This window comes from Schistosoma mansoni, chromosome 4 (genome assembly GCF_000237925.1).
Source record: "Schistosoma mansoni strain Puerto Rico chromosome 4, complete genome".
NCBI classification, from domain to species: Eukaryota; Metazoa; Platyhelminthes; class Trematoda; order Strigeidida; family Schistosomatidae; genus Schistosoma; species Schistosoma mansoni.
This window is the reverse complement of record NC_031498.1, coordinates 9,595,422-9,610,795: the sequence shown is the minus strand read 5'-3', so window position 1 is coordinate 9,610,795 and position 15,374 is coordinate 9,595,422. Positions and strand designations below refer to the sequence as shown.

The following is a 15,374-nucleotide window of genomic DNA, read 5'->3' as shown; positions in this document are numbered from 1 at the left end:
TAAATTTTATGGATTACAACCTGATATTAATCATATAAAAACTGAAAAGCATTATACCGGACAAACGTCCATTTTAGGCCTAGACGTGGCTATTCAATAATATTCCTGATACCTTATGTTTTTAATTCGAATATTCACCGACCTTACACTGGGTCATCATCAGTTGAAGTGGTTATAAAATCTTCGAGTTCTTATTGTCTTCATGATCGTTGTGAGTTGTTTTAGGGAATAAATGAGATTAGTGTACATTTTTTATGTTGGTTTTTGTGTCATTCCGTCGAATTTTCAAACACAAAAGAGAAATTAAGATCAGATTAATTAAAAACAGACAGGGGATCTGTATAGTGTTTAAATCATTACATTTCTTCTGATAAAGAAAAATTTATTGGTTGACGTGGATGGTAACATATATTAGTAGTGTATTAAGTTGCTTTTTTTCTTTTATCAAAATCGTATCGCAGTTGATTTTTATGACTTTGAATGGAAATTCTATCGACGAGAGTTGGATGCTCAGGTTAATAAGATATATTGATAGGATCCGTGAAATTCCTCAGTGAAAAAACGGTTAATAATCTAAATATACTTTGAGAATATTATTTTTTTTAAGTAATCTTTTGTACGACGATTCATGTTTGGGATTAAGAGCATTTACTTATGCTCATATTCATTACCTAAAAACGAGAAATGACTCAGGCATAAATTGGGATTTTGCAAAAGAAAAAAATTGTAATGGTTGACAAATAAATGTTTATTGATGACCAGGTTGCAGGTACTTAGATATAAAAAAACAGTGATCTCTGTATTAACTATTTGTCCATTATTTCGAAACTACTTTAGTATGAGAAACGAAAAAGTAAGTAATGTACACAAATCCGCAAAGTCAAAACCTAAGACTGACTGGAACCGAAGTGTTCAGAGCACAGACTAAATCAAGTGAATTTTCATCGTGATGAAAGAAAACTGAGTACATTTAATCCTAGTTTTTATTACTTCAAAAGTGAGCTGCTGGGAGTAAAAATAAATTCGGAAACAAAATTTTGATGGCTGACAGCAATCCAAGTCACGATAACCTGCGCTTAAGTAATTTCATGAAGTAGTGAGAATATAGCTCAATGTCATAGATAGAGATTTGGGAAGCTTGGTTTAATAGGTTTGCTTACTAAAAAAAAACCCCCTCACAGTCAAGTCACTAAGGTACACCATATTACTAATCAATCAAGTTAGTGAGTTACGGCTAGCTGGAAAAAATTGAGAAAAACGAATTATTTTTATCCTATATATTTATTGATTATACGCAAATGTAGTCCCTTGTTTAAAAGTTGGACTGTTTATCAAAATCTCCAATCAATTCTGTTATTCATATAAGGGTGTAGATTGTAGTTGGAAGAAAAATACCATAAGTTCTATTTGTATTAACATAACTAGCTTTTTTAAATTATTCAATCGACGAGGGTTTAACAAAGTAGCATAATGTAACTCAAATACCCATACAATAAGCGAAAATGACTCCACAGTGATTAAAATGTAATCGGAACTCAGTTAACAGCTGGTTATCATATCAAATAGGTAATTAGATTGTTGGTTTAAAATGTGGGTCTGAATTTCTCCTCAATTTAAATACCTTTTTATTTGACGTAAATTCAAGCCAACATCCTCCATCCAATCAACTAATTACGCACTTGGAGAGTATTAGTCCGACAAAAATGCTCAGTGAGCGTTGCAGTTCTCAAAACCAAGGCTTATTTAGAAAGCTCACCATGTCTGTAAATTGAAATTCAATAACACTAAGAACTTAAAAAAGCCATTAATCTGATGCATACTACCAACTGAAAAATAACAAGTAATCAACCACCTGTTCCTATCTGTCGAATTCCCACCCACTCTTAACTGTTATCAACCCTCTGCTCAATTAATATCTACAACTTTACTGAATAGAGAGCTCATGTCCTCTCGACCTCACCTTTGAATCAATCACATAATCATGCAAAAAAATTTATACAAAAGCGCTTGGGCGCGAGACTGGTAGGTCCTGGGTTCGAATCTCGCGAAGCGGGATCGTGGACACGCACTGCTGAGTCCCACAATAGGACGAAACGGCCGTCCAGTGTTTCCACGTTTTCCCTTCTGATTATACGAAAACGACTTGAAATTAGGTCAAACTACTTTTTTGATCAATTCATCTAGAATTTATTATCAATAGGTTGATCCAAGGCTTTGGAAACCATGGCAACATAAATAATACATTTTGTACTGGAAATCATGAAACTATGATATAAATGATAAGTGAAGAGGTTGAAAGAACAACTATTCATTCGACGTAGGGATATTTTCAAGCAATCAAAAAACAACCTATCATATCATTTACACGCATATTTCATGGACATAAACCACTTAAAAAGTAACATATCACGCAGTATGATTGTGCTTTTTTGGTAGTTACTTCATTCATCTACATAGTTCAGCACTAACAGTTGAATCTGCGTCGCCTATTACATATACTTGGAAGAATGAGGAACTACTGCCATGCCCACGACGCGAAGTAGGGACACCAAGACTGGTAAGAGTGAGGATTTATTAAACACAAAATACGACGACCCCAGTCGAAATTACACTCATTATATAGTGACTGTATACTCATTTTGACGATTAATTAGCATAAAATCACATGCAGTCAATCATGCTGAACATCATTCATGTTAATTTTATATAAGAATATTGTATCTTGAAATATTATCACACTCAAATAAATCAATATTATACCAAATATCACACTGGAAAACAAAAGTTATCCTGAATAATCATCATACAGAATTAAAAACAGAAGTGTTGAGCAAGGATCACAGTGAGTTAGAAATGTGATTTCGCCTCCTTATCCCGTTATATCAGCAACCCAATCGACTTCTAGAATTTTCTAAAAGGAAGGGATAGATACAGCTATTTGATGAGCCTCATTCTTGCTTTAAATGTTTATTTTCGACTGACAATTATCTCTGGGGGATTTCACAAATTTCTGTAGTCACTACTAGCCTTGATGAGAACTCTGACATTTTTCAAAGCCGTTGGCTAGCTGTACGTTTGAGACATTTGATTCAAACAAAGATTGGTTTTTATTGAATTGGATAGCCTTTGTTCGTCTCAATTTTAAAGGTGATCACGTTGTAGGAACAATTAGTAAAATACTTAACATAGCATTAAACATAATCTACTCCGTAGCCGAACTACTAATTCAGCCTCTTGAATTCATTTACATCATTCATTACTATACTATGTTGATGTGTAATCACAACTTCCAATCGAACTCATTTGTGTCAATATTTTCAGGTTGTAAGCAGCTGATGAGGAACTAACGAAATAAAATGAGTCCACGTTATCCTGCTAAAATTTTTGTTCTGACTTTCCTTAGAAGTTATATTGATAAGATGAGAAATTAATTCCTGTAAATATAAAGCCAATATAAACCTAAAAAATACTTATATTTCACAAAAAATAAACTACCGAGTTTTAATTCACTTAGTATTGTTTGTTTGAATCTTCCCATCGATGTGTTTAGGACTGCAACTGGTCAGTCTCTAATTGGCATATGTGCATACTGTGCGTATTGCCTCGATATACCTTAATTCACAAGCATGGTAAGCAGTTTTAAAAACTTAGTTAAAGCTTTTGAACCTTTTACGACTGGGATTAATGACAGCTTGTATATCTCAACAAACAAGCTAGCTAAAAAAGGAAGACTTTCATAACCAACGATAAATACACTTTAAAAACCAATATTTTATTTGGTCAATGATTGGTAACCAGTTTGACACCAAAAACATAACGCCGCTTGATGGTATCATATACACATACATTACACCTCAATAATACTTCAAGAATAAAAAGTCAAAATAAATCATAACCTTGGGACTTTTATTATGAAAAATAGCTAGAGATGACCCTGAGCTTCGTAAATTAAACTGAATGTAGATTGCCAGAAAAATCATTATATCAATCCGATCGATGATATTGTTAATGAAAATGAAAAAAAAACGAAGTAATACAAAAGGCAGAGATGAATTTTTTCATTGCATTCAATCTTTACGTTGGAAATTTATTTATTCAACTAAACAGCATCTAAACGCTTTGTTACAGTACAATCAGGAGAGTCAGGAAGTAAACCATCTTTTTCCATCTCTACAGATTTTGGTCCAGAAGGTTGTCGTTCATCGCGCTTTTTCTGAGCATATTGTTCTTGTTCTGTGTAACGCTTCAACATTGCTTGTAAGATTTCCTGTGTGATAAGACTCCCAGCATTTAAACGCATCATTTGTAAAAGAAAACTACCATCCATTCGAAGAAATGTCATTTCGAATCGAACAAGTAGTGGATCCATTGATTCTTCATAAACATCTGCAACTTTTAAATATCGAACCAAACTTCTCAATCTTGATTGCCGTGCGGCCAAACGACAGATCCAAACTCCAATACTCGCAACCTCCAGAGAAGCAACAAACACAAACCAAAACCATAAAAACACATATATCTTTTCGTTCAACATATTGACTGGCAATGTACATTGTACAGTGACCATAGGTATAGGTGTACTCGTTAATTTGATTGGTACACGACAAAAACCCACTCGAGGAAAAACACTAGTTTCATTCCAATGTCTACCCATAATCAAATCACTTAAAATTGATAAGCCAAATAGGCGATATTCTCCATGTATACCCAAAAATCGTTCCATCAATAAAAGTTGCCCAACTGCATTTAGCAAATAAAACGATTTGATTATCATGTAATATGTGACTAACGCAGTACCAAGCCTTTTACGAGGAAGCAAATTTTGAATAGTATGCAAAATTGTTTGCAAAAAATTTTGATCTTTAAGACCACTTTCTAATCTACGTAGATCACGACGAGCAAACAACAATGTATCCATAACATTTGCTATAAACTGGATACGATTTGATCTTTCCTTTCCAGTTTCCTTTGAAGCTTCTCGTGCTGATTCAAGCAAGAATCCTAAATTTGTTCCAACACGATTGAAAGTAATTGCCTCCCAAATAAGGCGAGGTAGGTAGCACAGAATAGCTTGTAATGCCAAAACCAGTGAGACCCATTGATAATAATCTGAAAATAAAAGATAAAGAGGGTAGTTTAAATTAGGGATAATTATGACGAAATCCAACGATCAGTCTTTTTCCATAGGACTGTATAGAAAGACAAAAATCTACTTTCATAAGATGAGACAAAACCAATTAAAAGCTAACTCATTATAGTTACCCGATAGAATACGTTCTATAAATAAACTCAAATGTATTCATATAACCGTAGTGAACCAACCAGACAATGTTGACCACTCACAGACACTGTTGAAAAGTATTCACAATGGAGAGTTAGAGTAGGATATATTTCCAAGAAAACACATTTCCCAAATATTCTATCAGGTATATCTTCCCTGATGTACTATTAAAATTATGTTACTTAAAACTCAATTAAAAATAGGCTCAAAATACTTCGAGGCTTTAATTAGTCACTTCGACGAGTTACAGCAGATATAAACAAATTATGAGTCAATCGGACCACTGATACGGTACTACTCTCCAGAAACTGTCAACTATTGGATCTCAGGAATAATCAAGACAATATAACATATAAAGTGGAACAATCAGAGACAATAGCCTGAAGAAATAATCGTTAACGTTCTTATCTCAACTTGTCTTTCAATAAGTACCAAAATATTACCACGAAAAATGATTTGAGGAAAATAAACCGCGACTTTCTAGTGGACCGGTTAAGGATGTTGTGAGTCAAATATAGTTCGTTTTGGGTAGTTTCAATAACTATTGCAATTCAGAGACGTAGAAAGTTAGGTAAAAAAAAACCCTACTGTTTATGTTGCTTGACCTTCTTAACAAAAACCTCATTCATTAGGAAGACTCTCAGATTCCTAACCCTACTGAATCGTGAAATTCTCATGACGACTTTAAAACCTCAGTCTCCTTTCCATCCATTAAGGTTTTTACACGATATTATTTTAGATGGTCAGACGCGTAGTTGATGTGCCTGAATTATATTCAATCCTCATCATGCACGTAAGCTATCCAATGAGGTGTTTAAACCTTAGGCGAATATCAAGCTGCAACACTATTTCTGGAGCAATGTTCAGATAAATCTTGAACTATAATTTTAACATGATTATACTCATGGTATTAGCTTTTGAATTGAGAAAAAATATGCACCAATATATCTACTGTAACATTAGGCATAATAAACTACATTGCTTCTTTCAAAAGGAATAAAAGTAACATGATATATTTATCCTTTGTTTTGTGAATAGCGGAGAATATTAGGTCACAAAATGTTTTTACCCGCTAAAAATTGATATAAACTATTTTTGTGGAACAATTTCGGTGAACAGAGAACACTATCAGTTTACTGTAACCATAGCCTCGAAATGATCCATCATCGTGTAAGATGAAACTGGAAGTGGCTGTGTCGTGATCTTTCAAGGTTCGAAGGCAGAAACTATGTTGAGCAATGTACAAGGGGACAATCAAACAGGTTTTGTTTATGTACTCTTCATTAACGAACTTAATCACAAACCGAAATCTAAAACTCTATGACGATTCCCTATAAACATTCACTTGAATAAGAGCAACCAAAGTAGCCAACCTAAATTATGCGATTCGCTTAACAAGTAACTCCGCCTGTAGCTCTTCTAGAGTTACTGCAGGTCCCAAGCACAGGTAAAGAAGGAGGGTTGGGTATGGGGTCGTCACCCCCATCCCATAGAAAAAAATTCTTGCCAAAACAACCTCAATAAGATTTTTAAAAATAAACCATTTAGAGTCTGCCCTAGAAGATGAACGAAGAGTTATGATGTCTCTTGGTGAAAGCCGAGATTCTTCACAAGACACAAGGCCAGTGACACTTCTAACAACCAGAGCGACGATTATTATAGGTACATGGAACATCCGGACAATGTGAGAGACCGGAAGGACCAGTCAAATAGCTACGGAAATAAGAAGATACAACTTGGAAGTGCTCGAAATCAGTGAAACCCATTGGATCCAAACTGGACAGCAAAGGCCAGACATGAGAGAGATGCTGCTGTATACTCCGGTCTCGAAGAACGAAATGCCCCACAAACTCAAGGAGTTGCTCTAATACTGCCCGAAGAAGCACGTAATGCACTCATAGGATGGGAAGCTCACTAATCCATGACCATCGAAGCGTCCTACTGAAAAAACAAACAAACAGGGAATCACGATGAATGTTATCCAATGTTATGCACCCACCAATGATAGATAGCAACAACGACAAAAGAGATCAGTTCTATGAGAAGCTGCAATCAATCATAGCGCCTTAACAAGCATTATCATAACGAATGGATCTCCATCGAAGCTCTAGACACGATTCAACAAAGGAAGAACAAGAAGAGAGAGATTAACAACAGCCGAACGAGAACAGAGAAAGTCAAATCACAAGCTGAATACACTGAAGCAAACACGAGAGTGAAGAGGAGCATTTGAGTTGACAAACTGAAATACGTGAAACAGCTAGCAAGGAAAGCGTAACATGATGCAAGGGAAGGGAATATCAAACAACTATATGACACGACGAAGAAGGCAAGCCAATCGCTGAGATTCAAGAACAGAGGAACAGATGGGTAGAGCAATTTGAAGAACTGTCGAATCGGTCAGCTCCATTAAAACCACCGTACATCGAAGCAACACGTATAGATGTCATTACTTCACCAACGATCAAGGAAAACAGGATGGCCATCTGACAAATCAAGAGTGGGAAAACAACAGGACCTGACAATAAACCAGGTGAAGCATTGAAGTCAGACATTCAAGTAACTGCAAACATGCTCCAACTTCTATTCAGGAGGATTTCGGAGGGAGAACAAGTGCAAACGACAGACTGGAAAGAAGGACACCTCATCAAGTTATCAAAGAAAGGATATATGAGAGAATATGAAAACTACAGAGGAACCACACTACTGTCAGTAACAGGAAGAGTTCCAAACAAACTGTTGCTGAACCAGATGAAGGATTCAGTAGACACCTAACTTCGAGATCAACAGGTTGGATTCCATAATTATCGATCGTGCACAGACCAAATCGCGACATTACGGATCATCGTTGAACAATCTGTTGAATGGAACTCATTACTATACATCAACTTCCCTGACCATGAACAAGTGTTTGACAGAGAGGATAGATGGACTTAATGGAAACTTCTTCGACATTATGGTGTACCTGATAAGATCGTCGACATCATCCGGGATTCATACGACAGACTACACTGCAAAGTGGTGCATAGTGGACAGCTGACAGATGCATTCGAAGTGAGGATCGGAGTCAGTTGAGATTGCCTGCTCTCCGCCTTTCTGTTTCTTCTGGCAGCTGATTAGAATAATAAAACCTGAACTTCTCAGAGGAAGCACGGAATACAATGGAGAGCTTGCATGCAACTAAACGATTTGGACTTCACAGATAACCTGGCCCTTCTATCCCATACACACGAACAAATTCAGTTGATGACAAACAGTGTAGCAGAAGCCTCTGAATCAGTAGGCCTCAACATATGCAAGGGGAAAAGCAACATCCTCAAATACAACACAGAGAACACCAATACAATCACACTTGATGGAGAAACTCTGGAAGAGGTGGAAATTTCTACGTACCTGGTCAGCATCATCGATGAACAAGCACGACCCGGTGCAGATGTGAAGGCAAGGATTGACAAAACAATGGTTGTGTTCCTACAACTGGGGAACATTTACAGCCCAAAACTACTATCAATCAACATCGAAGTCAGAATCTTCAAGACAATTCTACTGTTCGGAGATGAAACTTTGAAAACTACCACATTCATCGTCAGCATTATCATCAAAAACGTACAAGTATTTATAAACAATTGTCTACGCAAGATACTTAATATCCGTTGGCCGGATACCAACAGCAACAGCCTACTGTGGGAGAGGACAAACCAGCTTCCAAGTGAAGAGGAAATTAGACAAGGACGTTGTAAGTGGATGGGACATACATTGAGGAAATCATCAGACTGCATCACGAGGCAAAGGCTAACTTGGAATCGTGAATGGGAAAAGGAAAGAAGAAGAGCAAAGAACACACTGTGTCGGCAATTGGAAACAGACATGAGAAGGATGAATAGCAACTGGAAACAACTGTAAATGTTTAACCAGTACAGGGTTGAATGGAGAATGTTGTTGGGCGGCCTATGCTCATCCACGAGGGGTAACAGGAGTAAGTAAGCAAGTTTACCATGTACAGAGGTATATGTACTCGGTTTTTAGCCACACTCCGCGAAGGTCAACGACAGTACTTTGGCCAAGTTGAAGTAGGTGGGTTGATACTTGAACCAACAATTCAGTTGATTGTAATCCGATCGCATTCGCAACTTAGCCACTAGAGTAGATTGAATGAGCATCCTGCCTAAGCACTATAATATGTCAATTAAGAGACACTAAGATTCACTCATTCTATCGACAGCAAACTCCGACATCCCATACTATTACATGAATTATGAAGTTGACCTAGATATGAGTTAGGAAAACAGACATTCAAAACCAAAAGTACGTAAGACTGTTGATTACTTTTTAAACCTGAATTATTTGAATCTAAATTTTATTCGAAAGCTCTCTTAATCTAGAAAATCAAGACAAAACGAATCTAGGTTAAAAACTAAGCAAACAAAAATATATTATGGAGCTAAATATGATCGAAAGAGAAAAAGACTTACTGATTTTTCTATCTTCTAAACTACTCCAATACGTTGGATTATCTAACTGATCTGTATCTACACTTATCGGTGTAGTTCCATTAATCCAGCAAAATGCATTTATGTACGATCCCAAATTAGAACCCGAGAAGGTAGTTGGAATATAACATGATAAAGGCTCAAAGACATAAGATTTCAGTGTAACAATAGTAAAGCACATGACCAGAATGATAAATGACAACATGTAAGAGCATCGATCTGCAAAATCATCCAGTCCGACAGAATCGACAAAGTGCAGTTTATCTAATTGAGAAATAAATTCCAACGCGACCATTTCGATATCTAAAGAAATGGAACAAACTATTAGTTAGAGAATGTTATATTTAAGTGAAAGGGAAACAAATCTAACCGAATAGATTAACAATAATACTCCAGTTGACAGACCAAAATTTGTTGTGAAACTAGTCCAATGACCATGAACTAAGTGTCTAGATAACTAAGTTACGCAAAATAAACACTATTGTAATTAAGCTGCCTAGTGAACAGACATACAACGATACAGTTAGCTCCCATCTATATCCTTACTATGTGGATTAAAGGCAGCATTTTAATATCTGAAATGAAGAAAATGGTGAAGGTCTAAATATAAAAAATAAAAAGGAAATCTGTTTTGGTTTGTATTTTTAAATACAGTTTAGATGGTTGTTGCTAGAACACAAACAGCGTGAACGTAAATTAACTTTGGGATTCAGTAGCGATCATGACTTACATAACCGAACATATACGGTAGTTTGAACTTGTCATAGTAGTTGGTAAGTTGCTTAACTGAATAAAATCTGATTTAGAATTTTGTGGCCATGAAAGATATGTCTGCTAGTCTGTTTGATTGAAATAACCAGAACAACTAACTTCCCTAATAAGCTAACTAGTTCAAGCTGTCATATCCATTCGGTTATATGTTATCTACTAGATCAGTCACCGGTTCTGACAGTTCGTAGTTTGCTTTTGGCAAAAGCCAACACTAACCCATTAAGACTGATCAGACTTTCAAGATAAGTGAAGTTGTCGACGCGTTCGACCACTTCACTCTCTATCCTTAGTTCAGGTGTTGATGCAGGAGAGTCACGAAGCAACAATTTGCATTTAGAGGGGGGAGAAATGCATTCAAAGCATCTTCAGATTGTTGCTCAGTGCTACCAAAAGACTCTGCATTTTGTCAGCGTCTTCACCAAACAGGACTATGTCATCTGTGTATTCCAAGTCAATCAGTGGACCTCATGGTAGGAGATCAATTCCTGAACATTCAGTTGACGAGAGTGTTGTTTCCGACAGTAGGTCCATGATGAAATTAAACAAAAATGGAGATAGTGGACAGCCTTGTCGGACAACACTTGAGGTTGAAAATTCAGACGACAGTTCGCCACAAGCTCTGACTCGACTGTTAGTGTTCGAGTAAAGAGCCTTCACAAGGTTTATGTACTTCTGAGGTACACCTTTCAATGAGACACCGCCACAGAACCTCTCGGTCTACAGAGTCAAATGCTAATTTTAATTCAAGAAAAACTATCATTGTCGGACGCCGGTAAGCACCCCTGAGTTCTAAGATCTAACGAATGGTTAATATGTGGTTGATGCAGTCACGACCAGGTCTGAAGCCAGCCTGATTTTCTGACATTTGCATTTCACGAGTCTTAGTTAGGCGCCCGATAATTATTGAGGCAAGTATTTTAGATGCTATGTTAGGCAGACTAATCCCTATATGGTTATCACAGGATGGTTTCGACCCCTTCTTATATATTGGGACAAAATGTGATTGCGACCACTCAAATGGAATCACATTAGATTCCCAGATTTTAGCTAAAATATTCGTCAACCTAATCGCTAAAACTGGACCACCATCCTTAAAGACCTGTGGAGTTAATCCATCTGGAGCAGCTGTCCTTCCTCGTTTCAGATTAGTTATTGCTTTTTGAGCTTCAATTACAGTCGATGGACCTATCTCAATGTGTCATTCAGACTATCTGGGAATGGTGAGTAGCTGTAGAGTGGCTGAAGGCCAGCTATACTTTTCTCTAAAGTGTTTCAACCATCGTTCTAAACGTCTAGACTGAGAGCAGATGAGAGTCTCATCTTTTTCCGAGATTGTCTCGCTTACAATTGACTTCTTAATTCCGGTTTCTTTTATTAGTCTGAAGAGTTGTCTGGTGTCGTCTACAGCCACTGCCTTTTCCATTCCTGCTAAACAGGTATGGCAACTTGGACCGATGCATGTGTGCCAGGTCCTACGTTGTAGCTGACTGACTGACTTTCGTTGACCACCACTGCTCACGATCGTTCCGTGGACTTCGGGTTAACCTAGATCTGATTTGCTTTCGTCATGATTACAAATAGTAGTATTATGATCGTGTCACTACTTGAACACGCGATAAACAACTATAGCATAAACTTATGCAGCGCAACACACTTTTACTATACAATCCAGACATGTGATTCAATGATGGAAATTAGTACAGATAGCAATAAAAAACAACTGGAAGAATTCATGAGAAAATGTGGGAATTTCGTTAACGAACATTGATAACATTATCCCTTTTATAATGATGGGGTATTTGCTTTGAAGCCTATAGCTTCTACTCTCAATTTTACGATGAATAATTAATAAACACCGACGAATCTAAGAATTAGACGATAATTCGGTACCTGATATTGTAAAATCATCTATAAGGCAGTGACTTTTAAAGACTTGTTTTGAAACAATAGAGTCAGGCTCCCATCAATCTCCAGTGATGATAATGAACGAATTAGAAACATACGTAAATATCAACGTGTACATAAACACAGAAAACAAAAACATGCCGGTGATATGTGCTTTGGCTAACAATTTCAGCAGCTTATGGAGGAATTTGAATAGTTGAGCTAATAAGAACCAAATTATAAGATTACTTTCAAACAACTAAATTAATAACTATAATGCAGATAATTAGTAGTTGTTCTAATCATTATGTTAAAAATATGATAATCTGTCTTAAACAAAAGTGGGGTAGAATTTGAAAGTAACATAAGAGGTTAAAATCCGAAAATATGCTATCAAACATCCGCTTGAAACCGAATCTAAATTAAAAGAACAAGTGAGTTACGGCAGTTTGAAACACGGCTGACAGAGGTACATATACGAATTCAAGATTTATCGCATAATTTCAGCCATCAATGCAACAACATAGAATAATTAATGACTAAAATGATATTTAAATAAGAACAAACATATAAAGAGATAAACCATAGAATATTTTGGATCTCAAAAGCAATCAGAGTATACCTCAGTGTTAGCGACTTAAGCACATGTCATATACAACCTTTATCTACTGGTTTATATCGTCTTGAGAACTATCTATGAAACCTGAACCTGCATATCCAAATGAAACAACAGTCGATAGCCTTGTCAACTAGTCTCATGTTTTAGTTTCTCAACTCAGCTTTTTAAGCACTTCTCTGTCAGTCAACACTGAATGCTTAAGTAGATGGTGACATGGGGAAAGTAACATACAAACAAGTTATCTCAATTGTTGTACAATTGCATTGCCTTAATTAGTACACTTACAAATTTAAACCAGAAAGTTGATAGTAAATACTTATAAAAGACTACATGTTATTGCTTTCATGTGAAAACTTATTATAAGCTAAACTGTTAGACTGAAGTGGGTGTTTGGCAGTAAAAGCACTTAGCTCTTAGCCACCATGAAAAAAGCTCAAACCCCATAACACCTACTTCAGCTTCGGCAACCGGGTAGTAGCCCTAACCCTTACATACTAAACCAAGCACACAAGCATGTGGTTGGTAAATAAGCTACACCATAGTGAGCTGAGTTTAAATAGTGTCGTCATTACAAATATTCATGCTTAGTGTTCACTTTAAAGTTAGTAACAGACAAAGATGTTTGAACCGTCATGATGTTGAGAAAATGCCTAAGTAGAGAAAAGGTGGGGAGAGTCCGCTCTACCCCTCGAAACGCTCTCATACGGCCACTACCAGGAGAGTCCGATTCACTATCTTATAGTGGCGGCGCTATTGTTTACGGAAGTGGTAGGATGAAAAGCAAATGTACGACTTTTAAAATGGGTTGGTGGGCACGGAGGATCCACCGAGGGAGGTTGAGAAAACCTATATTCCAAACCGATGCTATACATGGACTTCAGAATCGTGACGGTTCGAGTAGTGTATAAGTCTATTTTCGGTCATCGGGTACCATAGGATCACGTCTCCTAACGTTGCTCCATTACCCAGTAAACTGGATTTAATCTATGACTAGAATATTTATCCTTAGTGTTCCTATGACCATGGTTTGTGATAATTCCTAATTAAACTAATTTATTTATACTGATTTACAGGACGGCTGTTTAGTCCTAGCATGAGGCTTCTAAGGAGTGCACATCCAAGAACCTGAACGCGAACTCATGACCTCCGGTCTAAGGGGCGAACGCCTAACATCAAGATCACTGAATCGATATCAACGGCGTTAATTTCTAACCTCAATCGATCAACAACACTTAACTGAAATGTCGGGTGTGTTATGATTGGGTATTCTCATGGAACTTCAACTATTCGCTGATATCACTTATAACCACTGCAATTGTTTAAGCATTCTACATGTGCAAATTTATACAAGGAAAATGATTAATTTATTCGGAATTCACGGTTAGATGAAAACCATCATACTTCTCAGCTCTAACTTGAATCATTCATAAAATCACCTGAGCTATGCACACAAACTAATGCCCATTATACTCAACTAACCTTGGTCGGTAGCACTGCCTTACATCTGCAGAAATCAAGAAACACCCCAATGAATTGTTTGCAGGATAGAGATATGAAACAAAGATAGTTCGACCTTGAGCAGTGAAAGGTCAAAGACATATGCACCAATCGTATTTCGATTGTTTTGGTCATCGCAATCATACATGTCATTCTTTGTATGTCTATGGATTTAATATATGTATTAAAAAAATATATGATTTGAGGTCAAGTCATTCTAGTTGTGTCTATCTACTTACATGTAGTCAAACATGTTCAGTGGCCGGTAATTAGACCGATACCATTATAGTGGTCCCATTCTAAAGTGGCCCATCAGTTTCTTACAGTTACAAACTAAGATGTGTTAACTGGATTGAACTCACTTATTAAATTTAGTCTGATCTGTGCAACAAATCCCAATCTCCTCATTTTGGATAAACTTGGTAGTTTTCCCCAAAGTTTGGGGAAATTTTTGAGAGTTTAAACTCTCAACAAATTTGTTCCGTTTCCCCAAAGCGGACAAAATTTTTCCCAAAACAGGGAGATTGGGATATTTGTCCCATTCCAGGAAATCCAAAGAACTTCTTCGTAATCTACTTATTTGTTATAACTTGTGGCCGAGTGGATGCCCTGTTAATGTATAGCGTGATAGGACCACCAATCAGAGAGCAGCGATTTATCGATCGGAACAATGACACACGAAACCCGTACGAGCAGCCTAGAGTACTTGTCGGTCCTGTTTTCTGCCTAGCCCAGCCAGTTAAGTCCAGAACGCCAATAACAAACTCTGCAATATGAATCATTGTGTATTTCAAACATACTGAGTTTATATACCAATCGAACTGACTGCATC

At 36.8% G+C, this 15,374-nt stretch overlaps 1 protein-coding gene across 1 annotated transcript; it reads right to left on the bottom strand.

Moving 5' to 3' along the window:
* Positions 1–3,885: 3,885 nt before the first annotated feature.
* On the bottom strand, positions 3,886–14,562 carry Smp_066900 (putative innexin). Its single transcript, XM_018796758.1, has 3 exons — positions 14,525–14,562; positions 9,754–10,074; positions 3,886–5,109 (listed from the first exon to the last, which is right to left on the bottom strand). The coding sequence occupies exons 2-3, from the start codon at positions 10,064–10,066 to the stop codon at positions 4,100–4,102; spliced, it is 1,323 nt and encodes a 440-aa protein (XP_018651868.1). The 5' UTR covers positions 10,067–10,074; positions 14,525–14,562; the 3' UTR covers positions 3,886–4,099.
* Between the last annotated feature and the right edge of the window lie 812 nt (positions 14,563–15,374).